At 39.3% G+C, this 16,638-nt stretch overlaps 2 protein-coding genes across 3 annotated transcripts; both read left to right on the top strand.

Annotated features, from left to right (window-relative positions):
- Positions 1-2,420: 2,420 nt before the first annotated feature.
- On the top strand, positions 2,421-13,477 carry LOC115014050 (mothers against decapentaplegic homolog 2). 2 transcript variants are annotated; one of them, XM_029440693.1, is made up of 11 exons: positions 2,421-2,613; positions 4,870-5,280; positions 7,016-7,105; positions 7,327-7,520; positions 7,877-8,011; positions 8,169-8,243; positions 8,857-8,910; positions 9,377-9,610; positions 9,698-9,835; positions 10,580-10,724; positions 11,267-13,477. In XM_029440693.1, the coding sequence occupies exons 2-11, from the start codon at positions 5,045-5,047 to the stop codon at positions 11,388-11,390; spliced, it is 1,425 nt and encodes a 474-aa protein (XP_029296553.1). In that variant the 5' UTR covers positions 2,421-2,613; positions 4,870-5,044; the 3' UTR covers positions 11,391-13,477. The 2 variants fall into 2 exon arrangements, with proteins under 2 accessions (XP_029296553.1, XP_029296555.1); XM_029440695.1 differs by having other exon boundaries at positions 2,422-2,613; positions 9,398-9,610.
- Positions 13,478-14,217: 740 nt separating this feature from the next.
- Positions 14,218-16,530, top strand: LOC115014077 (immediate early response 3-interacting protein 1). Its single transcript, XM_029440728.1, has 3 exons — positions 14,218-14,382; positions 15,662-15,763; positions 15,893-16,530. The coding sequence occupies exons 1-3, from the start codon at positions 14,292-14,294 to the stop codon at positions 15,946-15,948; spliced, it is 249 nt and encodes an 82-aa protein (XP_029296588.1). The 5' UTR covers positions 14,218-14,291; the 3' UTR covers positions 15,949-16,530.
- Positions 16,531-16,638: the final 108 nt, after the last annotated feature.

Raw genomic sequence — 16,638 nt, 5'->3', positions numbered from 1 at the left:
CCATCAGGAGAGACTCGGAGTAGAGCCGCTGCTCCTTTGCGTTGAAAGGATCCAGTTGAGGTGGTTCATCTAGTGAGGAGCCACCTGGGCGCCTCCCTAGGGAGGTGTTCCAGGCACGTCCAGCTGGGAGGAGACCCCGGGGAAGACCCAGGACTCGGTGGAGAGATTATATCTCCTCACTGGGAACGCCTCGGGATCCCCCAGTCGGAGCTGGAGGATGTGGCCCGGAGAAGGGAAGATTGGGGTTCCTTACTGGAGCTGCTGCCCCCGCGACCCGACCCCGAATAAGAGGTAGACGATGGATGGATGGATAATACAGTAAGACATTTAAAACATTATATTATGCTAAATTATACAAACACATGACATTTTACTATAAATAATAGAGTAAACTGGAGGAAATGCAACCCTGTTACTCTAATTATAGTAACAGGTTGCAAATCAATGTTAATTTTAGCTTTTACCTCAGGAATCAATGCCAGCTGCACAATGTAATGCTACTATCAAGGAATGGACACACTTAGATATTGAACTAAAGAAAAATATGTTTGAAATTAACTTGTTTTAGTCTCATAATGTGAGTAACAGGGTTGCGTTTGTGTGAGTGCCACACTCCATCAAGAGTGAAAAGATTGGAAATATATAAAGAATAAAAGGGACGACTTACCTTTGGTCTACCCATGGTGGTAGCACATGACTTGCTGATGTCATTTCCTCTGTGTCATGTGACTAACAGCTTTTTCACTTCCTCTGCCAAGCTCAAAAGGTTTCGTAACAGGGTAGCGCGCATGTTGTGGTACACACTTTCAATGTAAAATTACTTATTATTATTTAAATATGTTTATGATTTAACAAATTGATTTTACCAATACAAGAGACAAATATTAATAGAATAATACCATAAAAAGTAAATAAAAACCCTATTTTAAATGTTATATTTGACATGCCAAGAAGCTGGGACTTTTAGGGGTGTTCGAGCGCAATTTGATATTTTAAATAATATTTTGAAAGAACTTTTTCTGCAACTTTATATACATTTTGTCTAAAGAAAAGTATATTTAACACAACAAGTGCATGGTTTAGTTTTTTGGGCATGGATTATTAGATTATACATTGGGGATAAATTAATCGAAATGATATATAAAAAGTAAGATCAATTAAAATAAAGGAATTATTTGGTGACAATATCTTTGAGTACATTTTATTTATTGACATGAATGTCTTACCTGCTTTGACTCTGTGGTGGCATCTGCTATGTTTTATGGAGGGGTCTGCTGGGGCAGCAGCATCTCGGCTGCTGACAGGAAGAGACTGAACAGACTGGTGAAGAAGGCCAGCTCTGTCCTGGGGAGCCCTCTGGACACTGTGGAGGTGGTGGGAGACAGGAGAATGACGGCCAAGCTGTCCTCTCTATTGGACAACATGTCCCCCCCCCTCCATGACACTTTGTCCGCACTGTGCAGCTCTTTCAGCGACAGGCTGCTTCACCCGCGGTGTCTCACAGAGAGATACCGGAGGTCCTTTCTCCCTGCAGCGGTCAGACTGCACCATCACCACGGCCCCTGGTAGACCACCACACCAAGACAAGTCTGTTCCAACAGTGTGCAATTATCAATGCCTTGTGCAATATTCACTCCTACACATTTTACTGTACTTATATTACTTATATTACTGTATTTTTATTCTATTTAACTGTTACTCATCTCTTGCTGTAACAACGTAAATTTCCCCGTCGTGGGACAAATAAAGGATTTCTGATTCCGATTCTGAATCTGATTATTATTTGCACATTTTACAGAATAACATTAAAATTAAATTTAAAAATACTGAAAACATAACAAAAACCTGCTTTTGATTATATTGTTTTGTTTGATTTATACTGTATGAAAAAAGTGAGTCAATAAATAAAAAGTAAAATAATAACAACTACTTAAAAGATGGGGTTGAGTTGAGTAGTTTAGCTTTATGAATGTGACATTTCCCTAATAAGATAAAAAATAACAAGGTTAAAAATAGAACATAAACTGTTATCAAAATACCTGATGTATTTTTATTGAAAAAAACATTAAAATGTCCAAACATTTCAGACATTCAACAACTCAGCATATGAATTTAAATAAACAAATTGAACATTCTATCAAATTATAAGAAAAAAGGAAACATTATTGTTCTTTATACGTGTCATCATACCATTTGACAAATGTATCACTTTGTTTGGTATTTAAAAGTTTGTTGTTTTATATTTATGTACGTTAAAAGTACCATAATCAACAAGTTTACCATGAATTCCAAAATACGTGATATATGAACAGTAATGATTGTCAAGGGTATCAGCCAATTGCCAGAGTTTGTGTTTTTATAATCCTCCAATCAGTTGTTGAGTAGGAGGGATTAGGAGCTCGTGTGGATCCATCATGTTTGTGTTGTTGTTCCGGTCTACCTAACTAGCAAACTAGCGCCAGTAGCACTGGTAGCAACATGAGAAGAGCCAACAAGCCTTGTGAAAATTAGCTGCAGTCCTGAACACTTCACTCATCTTTATGTCAACAACGTGTTTACAGGGCTGTGCACATCCTTTTATCAAAAAACGGAGCTTTGGACTTTAAAACTGGGGTAACTATTGAAATGTTTTTAGCTGTTTTTCTGGACTTTGCGTGTTGTTTGTGAGAGATGTGGTCCGTTAGCCAGCGGGAGCCAGTTTGGAAGAGTTCGTCCAAGATGCTAACTCATTTTTGGGGCCGTTCAATAAAAGTCACAAACATTCAAAATCAACGTTGAAATGAAACATTACAAGGTTTACATTCACGCATTGCCATGTTGTGTTAGCAGATGAATGATAGCCGGGTGAACTGGCGTTAGGTAGCAAAGTAGCGCGGTTTCACTGTTGCGCATAGGAGGTTTTTTTGTGGATCACAACAAAAGGATTTTTGATAACAAGCTGGCAGCTAGCTCAGTTAAGCTAGCTAACATTAGCTGACCTAGCTAGATGAGCACTTCTCCTTGAATAGCCTTTAACCTGCTTTGTTACGTTAACCAAAGTTGTTCGCTTTTCGTTTTTTTGCTTAGACTATTTCAGCATTTTGCTGCTAAATACAAGCTAACGTGGGTGAACTTATTGTTGTGATTTGAGTCCAGCAGGCCCCCCCAGGTAGCTAGCAGCCGGCCTTCCCAAGCCAGTTGGTGTTAGCACTGGGAGGCCTGTCACAAAATACTCTCCTTGTTTACTAGATGGTGTTCACTGTGTTGTTCATTGTGTTATAGAGGAGCTGTGATTGCCTCTGTGGGCGGGATGCGACAGTAGGAGGCACACCCCGGGTGTTAACTTTATTAGTTTGCATGCTAGCTAGCTTGGATGTCGAGCAGTGTTTGTAACAAGCTAACGTCAAGTGGACATCTCTGCTTGTTCAACTCACCAAATGCTTAACTTCACAAAAGAGGCAGTTATGTAACGTTAGCGAAGCTGTCAAAACAATCTTAGATTGTAGTTTCGTTGAGTAATAAGCTACCTCCTATTTGCCTTTTCATTGTTTTGATGATGGTTGTTTTTCTGGACCATGTTTTGTTTGTCAGGGCAAGAAATTAGCACCATTTACCACCAAATGCTGGTGAAATATGCAAGTGGCAAGTAGATTTAGCAGCCAAACAACAATGCTAATCTATTGAATAGGACTGTCTTTGACTAAATAAATTCTTAGTGGACTGGCACTCATAGGATTTTGTCAACTTATCAGGTAATTAATCGACACATCTGTAAACTTGAGTTTTCTGCAAAGAATCATGCAAAAGCACCACTTTGAATATTGTTCACGAGAGATGTGCTCATAAGTTTCTTGGAAATAGGTCATTCAGCATGAAAAAAACCTTTAAATAAAAACTAATGGATGAAAATAAATCTTAGTTCACTAAGAGGGGGAACCACTGATGGTTTTCTGTACCATCAGTGTTTGCAATCAAGCACCAAATTACAATTTACAATTTACAAACCAAATGCTGGTAAAATATGAAAATGTCTAATATAATAATAATAATAATAATAATAATCTGTATTTGTATAGCACCTTTCATACAAGAATTGCAGCCCAAAGGGCTTCACAGCAAAAACGTAACAATTAGTACAAGATGAGACAGATTAAGATAATTTACAGAACAATAATCACAGTGTTGATGTAAATGAGTCTGAAGCACTATTATCAAAATATCAGAATTAAAATAATATAAAATAGCAGAATTAAAATAATATAAAATAGCAGAATTAAAATAGTATAAAATAGCAGAATTAAAATAATATAAAATAGCAGAATTAAAATAGTATAAAATAGCAGAATTAAAATAATATAAAATAGCAGAATTAAAATAGTATAAAATAGCAGAATTAAAATAATATAAAATAGCAGAATTAAAATAATATAAAATAGCAGAATTAAAATAATAGAATTAAAATAGTATAAAATAGCAGAATTAAAATAATATAAAATAGCAGAATTAAAATAATATAAAATAGCAGAATTAAAATAATAGAATTAAAATAATATAAAATAGCAGAATTAAAATAATATAAAATAGCAGAATTAAAATAATATAAAATAGCAGAATTAAAATAGTATAAAACTACATTGGAGATCATGCCTAGTTTCCCTATCTGTGCCGTACTTAAAGACCCTTAACAAAATCACATTCATCACACCATTTAAACTATCAGAGCCATGTTTTGAAAGCATGAGCTCAACATGTACATCACTCGCCAGCCAGAAAACGATGGTAATCTATTGAGTTGCTGGTAAAATTTGAACATTCATTAGCCATTTGGCCGATGGACAAAAAAATAAATGTTGCACCCTGTTAACAATGTACTTTGTACTTTCTCCCAAGGTGTCCATCTCTTTTGAGTATATCCTGCTAGCACTGGCTTCCACACTGTGACTCACTGGTCACTAGAGGGGCCCCGTCAGAGCAAGGGCCCACACTGTAGCTCCAGGTCCTTTCTGTCTGTGTGTGTGAGAGCTTGTGTTGAGTGCTCTGGAGACTCCCGGCTTGTCCAGCTAAGATGTCCTCCATCTTGCCGTTCACCCCTCCTGTGGTGAAAAGGCTGTTGGGCTGGAAGAAGTCGACTACCGGCCCGGGCGGAGCAGGCGGCGGAGAGCACAACGGGCAAGAGGAGAAATGGTGCGAGAAGGCCGTGAAGAGCTTAGTGAAGAAGCTAAAGAAGACAGGCCAGCTAGATGAGCTGGAGAAAGCGATCACCACACAGAACTGCAACACCAAGTGTGTCACCATCCCCAGGTATACTGCCCAACACTTGATCTCTGTTCAACAGCTGTTACACATGTCTCTGCAAGTGTGCTTCGTTGGTACTTCTGCGTAATATACAACCATGAACCCTTGATCCAATGGCAGATTCTGACCTTGCTCTTCTCTTTTCTAAAATTCTGTTTCTGTAATTTCCCTTTAATTATTATTAAACATTTAGGGATGTAGAACATGTATGATGTAAGAATCCGAAACATTAAAAGGGTGAGAGAGAAAGATGTCCTCTTTATCAGCACGCCAGCCTTGATGGGCCAGACGCGCGTTCAGTGGGAACACTGTGTTAAAGGGTTCATTCCTCACAGATGTTCCGCTGAGTACCACGTCAGATGTTTGTATGTCTATAGATAGCTGGCTGGTTGTTATCGTCTGAGAATTGTTCTTGGCCTCACTGTTGTGTTTGTAGAGATACAGTGGCTGGCTCGCTCTGAATGAAAGGATTTCTTGCAGAGGGCTGGACTTGTAGAGGATATCTACATGAGAGAGGATGGGTTACAAAAACTAAATAATGCCAGATTTGGGCATTGCCATGTTGGCACATTTTGATTGGGACTAAGGAGCTCGTATTCCCTGCTTGCCAATCTTGCAGGTCCCCATTTAACGCGTAGTACGGCTTTACTGAATGTCATTTTCTTACCAATGTTTCTATTGAGATTTTGGAATGAAGCTTTTAATGCGTGTCGTCATATTGTATGCAGTAAAACAAAAACATCCTCAATTTGAATAAAGTAGTGAATCGGATTGAACATCTTTTCCTATTAAATCGACTTTCTTTAATGAATAAAACCCGTCAGTGCGCGTCTCGCTAACACGGTGAAGCTTGTTTCTGAGTCTAAACGCCAACAAATATGAACTGAAGCAGAATATTTGTCAGATAAAAACATGTCCATTACACATTTTAAACGATTACATCCTTATTTCTTCGTTATTGGAATTGTTTGGATCACACAAGTCTGAAACAGCCACCACTGTAATGTGTAATACTAATAATATTAGTGTCTCTTCTTCTTTATCGGACACCGTGCACAGAATGAATAGACATGAATAGAAGATGAACGTAAAGGAGTGAAGCTACATTTAGATCAAACACTGCAGTGAAAGAAGCCGTTGACTTGAACAAGCTGCTGCGGCTGGCTCTTTGTCATGAACAGACGAGTAGATGAGATCCCAGCAGACTAATCCAGTCGTGTACATGTTGTTGTGTATCTGTAGCCTTTAACACGTAGAACTTGTTGTTAATTATTCAGAAGAACTTCTCATTTGTCCTCATTCCAAGTTGTTCATTTCTCAGTTTTTGTCAATTTTCTTGTGAATGTTTCGTCTGAAAATTGCATTTGGTTCTCTCCGTCTTGTGTGCCATCGTGTGTCTTCAGTGTCCGTTTGAATGTTTCCAGATGAGTTCTGATGTAACGACTGCAGTGACGAAGTGTAAAATGGTTAATGCCGCTGGTTAGAATGATCTTTGTCTCACTCACTGTGTGTTAGAAGATTCCACGTTTTTGTTTTCCTTAATTCTGTCAAAAAGGCTTCTCTTATTCGAAACTCCCATCTTTCATTTCTGCTGCTTGAAAAAGGAATTTATGTCTTTATTTTGCTTAGTCTGTAATAAAAGAGGCCTTTTAATGTTCACATTACTCATACTGATATTTCTGAATGAGCCATGTTTATCATTTGTTTTTTGTTTTTGTTTTGTTGTTTTCTCTGTGCACAGCAATTGCTCTGAAATATGGGGACTGAGTACACCAAATACGATAGAACAGTGGGATACATCAGGCCTATACAGCTACCCTGACCAGACCAGGTGACTATCCTCAACTATTGTATGGTGTTGCGTACAACTTTAATGTGGGAGAGTTGTCATTACAATGTTTGAGGTGACGGACACTGAGAGCGTCTTTGTTTCTCGTTCTCGTCTCCAATCCATTTCCATTTCCCTCCCCTACCTGGCCATATCACCCCCCCCCTCTCCCCCGTGTGCCTTCCACCCATCTCACCACCATTTCCTGTTTGCCGTCCAATCAGATCCCTGGATGGTCGCCTGCAGGTCTCCCACAGGAAGGGGCTTCCTCATGTTATCTACTGTCGCTTGTGGCGATGGCCGGACCTTCACAGCCACCACGAGCTGCGTGCCATCGAGGCCTGTGAGTACGCCTTCCACCTCAAGAAGGATGAGGTCTGCATCAACCCGTACCACTACCAGAGGGTGGAGACCCCAGGTGAGAGGACTCCACTTGTTGCCTAAACGTGCACATCTCTTGGTATTAATTACTATACAGAACAAACTACATTTAGCATTTATAAGGACATCAACAGAGAGCGTGCGCTCACTTTTCACACAAACAACGTGAAGAGAAGATCAAACGCATCGCCATGTCTGTAGTCGGATAGCTTAGCTTAGCATAACGACGGGAAACGTCGTGTTTCACATCCAACTCTCGGCAAGAAAGCAAATGCGTCTCCCAAAATGTCAAACTATTCCTTAAGAGTTTCTGGGTTATTAAGTTTCACTCGTGTTTGATTGTCTTATTGCTGTTAATGAAACTCGTCTAACTCATCTCTTGTGACGGTGCAGTGCTGCCTCCTGTTCTTGTGCCAAGACACTCAGAAATCCTGCCAGAGCTGCCACCTCTGGATGACTACACTCATTCCATACCTGAGAACACAAACTTCCCTGCAGGAATCGAACCTCCGAACAACTATATACCAGGTGAGTCTGTCCGGGACAAACCGCTCACTGTAGCCGCAGATGAACTTGATTACGATGAGCTTTTTATTTAAACACTTTCTATAGGAACGATTCTCTCTGAAGCTTTTTGATCTAAATGTTTATGATGGTTTATTTTCTCCCCTCGTCATTGGAACAGAAACGCCTCCACCAGGCTACATCAGTGAGGATGGGGAGGCCAGCGATCAACAGATGAATCAGAGTATGGAAACAGGTACACGAGACGAGCAACTCCTTCTCCTTCCTTCAACCTCCACAGAGTCAGGGAGTCAATGTGATGAAGATCGGTGATGAACAATCAGCAACACAACAGCTGACAAAATTCAGAAAAGAGGTTTTAAGTTTTAGAGACCAGATTTGGAATGAACTGTTTTATAAAAGGTATATTTATATTGTTCTGACTACTCTGCGTTAGAAGATAATCTTGGATCAAAGATGGACGACAATACCTAATAGTTTGCACAGAGACGTTGCAGCTCTGTGAATTAATGGGATCCAAAGCTGCTGTTACAAATCAATGTATATTAAAAGAATTAGGCCATTTTGATCCTGCACAACGTTCTAACTTTCCTTAAATTCTCCTTTTCTTTGTGTATATGTGCACAAAAACTAAACCAATCTTTAAAAACCAAACGCTTTCACCTGGCACTGTTAATGATGCAGCAGCAGATACTTGTTGTTTTAGACTTCATGCATTTAGTGCAATCAAAAGTTAGAGTTCAATCTGTTTGATCTCATCAAAGCAGGATGTAGGATGTGCATACGTCCCCTTCTGCTGCTCTCCTGTGAACCCGAACATGTCAATGACTTCCTGTTTCCTTTGTCAGGTTCTCCAGCAGAGCTCTCCCCCAGCACTCTGTCTCCTGTCAATCACAGCATGGGTAAGATGCAAAACAATACAGTACAATCAAGCAAACTATATATTAATACAGTACAGGTTGGTACAAGGGCCGATTTTATAAAAAGGGAAGCTTTAGATTTGGAGCGAGATGATTCTCCCAGTTCTCGTCCTCCTCACCAACACATGCTGTGGCGCTTCATAGCGTTCGCAGCTGCTCTTCTCGAGACACCACGGCCACCGGAGAAACAACAAAACCAAAACATGGAGCCATGAAGCGGCTTTTGTGTTTAACAAAAGTCAAAAAGTTTGTTCCCGATTTAACTGGTGAAATAAACTTACATTTTAAATTTGACAATACGGCCTTTAGTGTGTGTGTGTGTGTGTGTGTGTGTGTGTGTGTGTGTGTATGTAATGTGTTTAGATTATATACACACATCTTCCTTCTTTTCATCCGCTTATAATCAAATATAATCAAAAGTGTTTTATCAAATTGTGATACACTTTAGTGACCTGCTCCTCCACTGCAGACCTGCAGCCGGTGACCTACTCTGAGCCAGCCTTCTGGTGCTCTATAGCCTATTACGAGCTGAACCAGCGCGTGGGGGAGACGTTCCACGCCTCGCAGCCCTCGCTGACAGTGGACGGATTCACAGATCCATCAAACTCTGAGCGTTTCTGCCTGGGCCTGCTGTCTAATGTCAACAGGAACGCCACTGTGGAGATGACCCGGAGGCACATAGGTACGGCACAGACACCGATCGAGTCCTACATATCGAGACGTCTTGTTCATGTCTCGTGTTCTAGCTTCAGTCTGTCTGTGTTCACAGGAAGAGGAGTTAGACTCTACTACATTGGAGGCGAGGTATTCGCTGAGTGCCTGAGTGATAGCGCCATCTTTGTCCAGAGTCCAAACTGCAACCAGCGGTATGGCTGGCATCCAGCAACAGTGTGTAAAATTCCTCCAGGTAAGATGCTGAAGATGTCACTTGTGTAGCAATTAGGAATCGAAATGAACGCGCTAATTCGACAGCCCTAGTGTGTCTGTGTGTGTCTGTGTGTGTGTGTCTGTCTGTCTGTCTATCTGTCTACATGCTGTTGGCTTGAAAGGTGTCTCTGAAAACGTTGTACTTTGCTCCTTTGTGGTGGATCACCAGAGCAGTGGCAAAGTGCAGCCATGCAGTGTCTTTTTGCAGCTAATCAGTAAACAGTCCTGTGACTCCAGGGACATTTTGACCTCTGTTACAAAGAGCTGCTCTCCTGAAACACATGAACATGCCTCCCGGGCGCAGAAAAATGTAATTAGTTGCAGCTGCCTGGTGTGCGTTCAGTGAAATGGGGACCCAGAGTCATAGCAAAAGAAAATGTACCAAACGTATCACAGGGAATTCTGTTCCGTCTTGGCTCGAGCTTCACCCTTCCACCAAGTTTCATGATAATCGGGCCTGTAGTCTTTCTGTAATCCTGCGGACAGACGGACAAACCGAGCTGAAAGCAGAGGTTGTATGTGATGAGTTAAATCACTGATTGGCCGGGAGGAATAGTCAGAGCTCACCTACTGGTTCCGGTGCTGACTCGGCATGCTCCTGCGACCCACCCGGCACCGGTTGAGGCCAACGATGCCGAAGACGGCACAGAAATAATTAACCACAGGTGCAGAATAACACCGCTGCCACGCAAAGGCCATGTTCACCTCTTTGTTCCTTCTTTAGGTTGTAATCTGAAAATCTTCAACAACCAGGAGTTCGCGGCGCTGCTGGCTCAGTCGGTGAACCAGGGCTTTGAGGCGGTTTACCAGCTCACCCGGATGTGCACCATCCGCATGAGCTTTGTCAAAGGCTGGGGAGCCGAGTACAGGTGAGTCCCAGCCGCTTCGTTCACACGCTACCTGTGGCTCAGCTTCGGATCAGACGTGGAACATTAATGTGAAACTTATAGTAGCATAGCATAGCATATAGCACAGAAGGATTATATAATATGGTTTTTAAATAAAGCTTCAAGTTTATCACTCGAGCAAACTTTTATTTGTTTAGTGCCTTTCGTAAAGGTTGGCAGAACAGACAAAAACAATTAAACCGTGTAATTAAAATAAACTAAAAGCTATTTAATATATCTTATTTCAAACGTTAAAAAGATTATGTAATAAAACTAAAATAAATAACGCTACGTATGATAATAGTAGTAAACGTTGTGAGATAAAAACTAGATTCATAAAACAATAAGATCAGTGAATACTAAAATTTAATTAAATGTTACAACTAAATACTAAAATAAATTCCCCACTTAAATACAAGTAAATAGAATAACGTGCAGAAATATCTACGAGCCGTTCTTTATCCATGAAGATGTTTTATGTTGACAGTTCCAGCGGACATTAAAACTACGCTTTTGTCTTGCAGGCGGCAGACCGTCACCAGCACTCCTTGCTGGATCGAGCTGCACTTGAACGGCCCCCTGCAGTGGCTGGACAAGGTTCTGACCCAGATGGGTTCCCCGTCTGCTCGCTGCTCCAGTATGTCCTAAACAGCTAAAGAAACGCCCCAAAAAAACCCGCAGCCCATTTACCTGATCATTAAATTTGTGAGTCCTTTCATGAAACAAAAGGAACCCCCACAGAACGAACCTTCTGTAACATTCATAGTATTTGTGGCCCAGTTCCACAGCCCTCTGCAAACGTACACACAAGAACAAACGCACCTACACTGTTGCACTCACACACATACAGACTTTTCAGTAAAAAAAAAAAGAAAAGAAAATTTGGCACTTTGTTACCCATCTATGTCATGCACCTTGTTAAATTGCTTTTCCCCAAATCCTTAATATTAGATCTATTTGTGGTACAAATAAAATGTATATTGGTTTTTAGTCCAGGAAGTAGGGGAAATACCAAAAATATCTGTGAATAGTTTCTCAGTATTGAAGATTGCTTGTATGAGTAACAAGCTTGAATGCTAAAATGATTTTTTGTTCCAGCCCACCCCAACCATTGTTCTGAACCTAAGTTTACTTTTCTCTGGGAAACGTGGCCCCATCTTTTGTCAGGGGGGGGGGGGGGAGGTGGCTCTTGGTGAAGAAACGATGGCCTTGGTGGCCGTTCTCCTCTGAAGGAAACGCCACAGTGTGTTTATGGAAATGAAATTGACTTTGCCGGGATGGCCCTTTTTGTAACTCGACGTGTGTCGTTATAAGACATGCTTCTTAATGGACAAATAGGAATGTTAGTTTAAAAGATAAAAAGTAATTCCAAAAAAAACCAAACGAACTGCAAACTCGATCTGGATGTAGTTTATTTCTTTGTCATTATATGGCACTCTACATGTCCTTGATTTAGTTGATTTACACCCCCGCTGAACAGCCTGGCATGGAAGCTAAGAGATGTCGGCCAGGCTTCGCCAGGTGAGCTGGGCAGGGACCAGAGAATATCAGCTGTTATCGAAAGCTTTCCTCTCTTTGACTCGACCCTGGGAGTCCTGGGGCTCTCCGAGGTGACGCAGTAAACGCCTCACCGGGAGAAATTGAAGGTATCAATGAATTCATTCTGTTTTTAGCCTATATCCCCATTGTTTTGCTACTTTTTTGTATTCTCATGTATTTTTATATATAAATATACTTAAAATTTTCTGTCGTTCACTTTTTATTAAAGTAATATTTTCAAGACCACAGCTGTTTCTAAAGTGACATGGAGGGCATGGATCATTCCTTCGTTTTACCCCCCAAAAAAGTTTTAATTCATTTGCAATTGCAGCTCTTTGTCTTGGTAAAGAAACAACACAAAGCCCCCCATGATGTGTTTCTATCCTTTTTGTCTGGTGCATTTAAAGTACACAAAACCCTTAAATCTACGTTCCTGTAATGATTCCAGAGGCATGTAAAGCTTTGTAATGGCCATTCATTCAGTCATCTCTTCACCTTTTTCTTTTTAAACACACGTGACCTCTTGAAGCCTTTTGGTGCTCAGTCAAGCGGGTTAAGGTCAACCGGATACAATTGGCTTTTTAAAATGTTACAGAAACGGGAGGAGAGCGGTTTTTCTTCCACGAGCAAAGAAGAGCCGATGTGCCTGCACACGAGGACATTCTGTGTTGATGTGTGTATTGTATTTGTTCTGTCTATAAAATACAGTAATTATTAGCTTCAACTCTGCCATTATTGTCATTACGTGGCTGTTGCGAGTTTAACATGTCCCCCCCCCCTCCCCCCCTTCTTTTCGATGTAAATGTGTTTACCTTATGGCACTAGTGATTGTACTTTAAGTGCACCTAGTGGAGTTTGGATTTGGGGAACTGAACCATGTGTTAGGGTCCAGTGTTACATTGTTTTTATCTTCGGCCTACAACATATGAATGTGAAAAAAAATACATTACAAAAACTGACGTGGACCAGACGTACATATACATAACAGTAGTACAGTATGTGTGTATTTAACAGTAATCCTTTTTGCAAAGCAGTCAGTACAGTAGATGTCGCAGTTGTTTTACCAGTAGAGGGCGGTATTGATAGAGCAGTTTTTTGTTTGTTTTTTTGTTTTGTTTTCTGACCATAAGCTTCTCAGGCGTGTGGCATATTATGCAGACTTCATAAAACACTAATAAAGATTTTTATTCTCATGATTCTGTCTGTTATGTGTCTGTGTTTGTAGCTATTAAGGATATTTAATGTGCAACATAAATGTGAATTGTGTGTAATACCACAATTGATATAAAGACCCAAGAGTATACATAACATGTACGTAAACAAATAATTTACATACAGTATAATGTGCACATGTATCATATGCACGCTGAACAAGCAAATGCATAACTGAAAGAGTTAACCACAAATATTTATAAGCACTTGTTTTCTCGAGGAGCTTTGACCAGAAGATAATATTTTTTAAATTGTTTAAATGTTTGCCGTGTAGTTCAGGTACCAGGGACGTGCACAAGGCCGGGCTAAAGTTGCCCAAGTAAAAGCCCATTTGCTCTCTTTGACCAACAATAATGCCCCTCTGGAGGGAATAATAACAGTTTTATTTTTGGTGTTACATACATACAAGTAGTTCATATTTGCTACATTTAGACCAAGTTTTATAAGCTCTTTGTATGTTTTTTTTATATAAAAAAAAGTTACAATATTTCCCTCTGTACTATAGTGTAGTAATAGTATTAGGCATGGAAAAAAAATACTCATTAAGTACCACAAAATGTTACTTTAAGTACTACATTTAACCCCTCCTAGTATTAGACGTTAGCCCTTATTCTGAAGTTCCTAGCTCTACTAAAAGAAAAACAAACTTTACCAAATGGAGATTAAACATTACATCCCTGTGAGTTGTACAAAAAGCGCAAACTGTCATTAGAGTTGACCCTTCTTAGCCACCGTAGGCTTCGTCAGAAGTAAATACTGCCTGCTAGCTTCCAGCTAGCTAGCTACCTATAAAGAAACATGGCTTTTACTTTGTATTCACTCATTCAAGCAGCAATTCTGTGCGTCAATGCTGTCGCTGTATTGCACGAAGAAAGATTTCTGAGTAAAAGTAAGTGAGTGCCGTTTCAATTGTACGCGACGGTTAAGAGTTAGATGTCATGTGAAATTCGAAATAGCTAAGCTAATGCTAACTAGCTAGTATCTTAACGGCTAGAACAATTAAAAACATTAAACATTGGGGATTCATAGTTACTTAATGTTCCTGTACCCGCCTCTAAATACAGACTATAAGTGTGGGTTTAAAACTAATTCATGTTTTCCACCATTTCCTATTTTTAACAACTTTATTAACAAAACCAATGTACAACAGACAGGCTGAACAACATGCTGATATAACAACAAATGTATAAGAAATACAATGAAGACAATTTCCTAATTGTCTTTTTAAATTAAGGATTACTTATTTTTTTACTGAGATAATAAGATTACTTAGCAGTGGTGGAAGAAGAATTCAGATCAAGTAAAAGTAGTCATTCATTCAAAAATATATATAATAAAAGTATAATTAAAGTTAAAGGTTTTAGCAAATATTACACATTGAGACATAAATTAAAAGTAAAAGTCTTGCATTCAAACTCTTGTTTGAGTAAAAGTACAAAGGTATAAGCTTAAGAATATACTTAAAGTAAAACATTAATTATGCAGAATGAATTGCCCGTTACAGAATAATATATATTATATTCCTGGATTATAATTATTGATGCATTAATGTGTTCATGACTTTAATGTTGCAGATGTTAAAGTTGAGGCTCATTTAAGCTACTTTAGATAATGCTGCGTCGATTAATCTATTATATTAATTTATAATTTATTAGTTTTAGTTTTCATAATCTGGTTTATTGCCAAATAAGTTTTCATATACAAGGAATTTGTTTTGGTTAAATTGGTGCATAACATAAACATAGTAAGTAATAGAGTAATTACATTGAAAATAAAAGCAAAGAATTGCAAAAACCAAGAAACATAAATAAGAAAATGAAGATGTACTATAAAAAACATCTGAATTAAAACTGGAGAAGCTGCACAGTTATAGAAGTGCTAGTCACAGTACGAGGTATACAAACATTGTTTTATTAATAATCTAAATCTGCCATATAACTAGTAACTTAAATTATCAAATAAATGTAATGGATTAAAAAGTAAAATATTTGCGTCCAAAATGTAGTTGAGTGGAAGTATAAAGTAGCATAAAATGGAAACACAAAAGTGTACTTAAGTGCAGTTAATTCCTTCCACCAGTGGAACTTAGTCAGAATGTTTTATTCTCTTTTCATAATGAAGCTGCGTTTCTCTCCGTCTGTGTCTGTCGGCGTGTTTCAAACCTGTAGTCGGCTGGGGAGTCGACCAAAGCGTCGGAGGTTTTGGTGACGAACCAGGCGTCAAAGTGCAGATGATGAACCTTGTGCGCTCTGTGAGGACAGTGATGAGAGGTGGGTGTTTACAGACACACACACACACACACACACACACACACACACACACACACACACACACACACACACACACACACACACACATGCTCCTCTTGGCTCTAAACTACTGTCTTTTTTGCTCTGCAGTGCCGTTGATTGCAGTGAATGCAGTCTGCATAGTGCTGCTGCTTCTGTTTGGATGAGAAGTGAGTGAAGATGGGACAGACCAGGAGAAAAACCTCCACCACCTCAGGAACCCTTCTGCAGAAACATTTCATCCCTTTGTCTCAAAAATGTCTCCTCAATATGAATGTTATCATTTAATATCAATGCATGAGATACTATAAGGCCTGTTTTTTTACAGCACAGTAATTCAAAATCAGTATCTGGTTTATTGCCAAGTTTTCGCATACAAGGATTTTGCTGTGGTGTATTGGTGCATAGACAAGAAACTTTATCATATAGAATAGAAGAATATTACAATAAAGATATCTTAAAAAAATAAAGGAAAAGATGAAGGAATGTGCAAGAATAAAGTACATGCATCTATTTATAATAGTTAACTTCCTTCTTCTTTTGAATAGTACATTAAAATGCTGAGTCGTTACCTATGATTAAAATATTAATATGAAAAAACAAATGTTTTTAAATTTTTCTGAGAAAAATATATCTGTCACCTGGAAGCCAACTGTAAAATATTTATGATTTCTACACTGAACACATGTAAATGAACTCTTGTATATGTGCTGTGGCTGTTGAAAACAAAGAGTTTTTTAAAACTTTCACTAAGTGTACCAACGCGTTTCATTTCCTGAAAGTCGAACGTTTGTGGTTTGTCCCAGCCTGCGCTCCGTACAGTTCACAACGCCATTGATAGCCGTGTGTCCACTTCG

This window comes from Cottoperca gobio, chromosome 9 (assembly GCF_900634415.1).
Source record: "Cottoperca gobio chromosome 9, fCotGob3.1, whole genome shotgun sequence".
NCBI classification, from domain to species: domain Eukaryota; kingdom Metazoa; phylum Chordata; class Actinopteri; order Perciformes; family Bovichtidae; genus Cottoperca; species Cottoperca gobio.
This window is presented reverse-complemented; position numbering and strand designations above follow the sequence as displayed.

Bases quoted from the DNA above. Each gene is read 5' to 3' on its own strand.
- LOC115014050 (XM_029440693.1), top strand. From the start codon at position 5,045: ATGTCCTCCATCTTGCCGTTCACCCCTCCTGTGGTGAAAAGGCTGTTG. The intron at 8,012-8,168 runs GTGAGTCTGTCC...TCATTGGAACAG, and splicing joins TCCGAACAACTATATACCAG to AAACGCCTCCACCAGGCTAC. The intron at 10,725-11,266 runs GTGAGTCCCAGC...TTTGTCTTGCAG, and splicing joins GGCTGGGGAGCCGAGTACAG to GCGGCAGACCGTCACCAGCA.
- LOC115014077 (XM_029440728.1), top strand. From the start codon at position 14,292: ATGGCTTTTACTTTGTATTCACTCATTCAAGCAGCAATTCTGTGCGTC. The intron at 14,383-15,661 runs GTAAGTGAGTGC...TCAAACCTGTAG, and splicing joins AGAAAGATTTCTGAGTAAAA to TCGGCTGGGGAGTCGACCAA. The intron at 15,764-15,892 runs GTGGGTGTTTAC...TTTGCTCTGCAG, and splicing joins TGTGAGGACAGTGATGAGAG to TGCCGTTGATTGCAGTGAAT.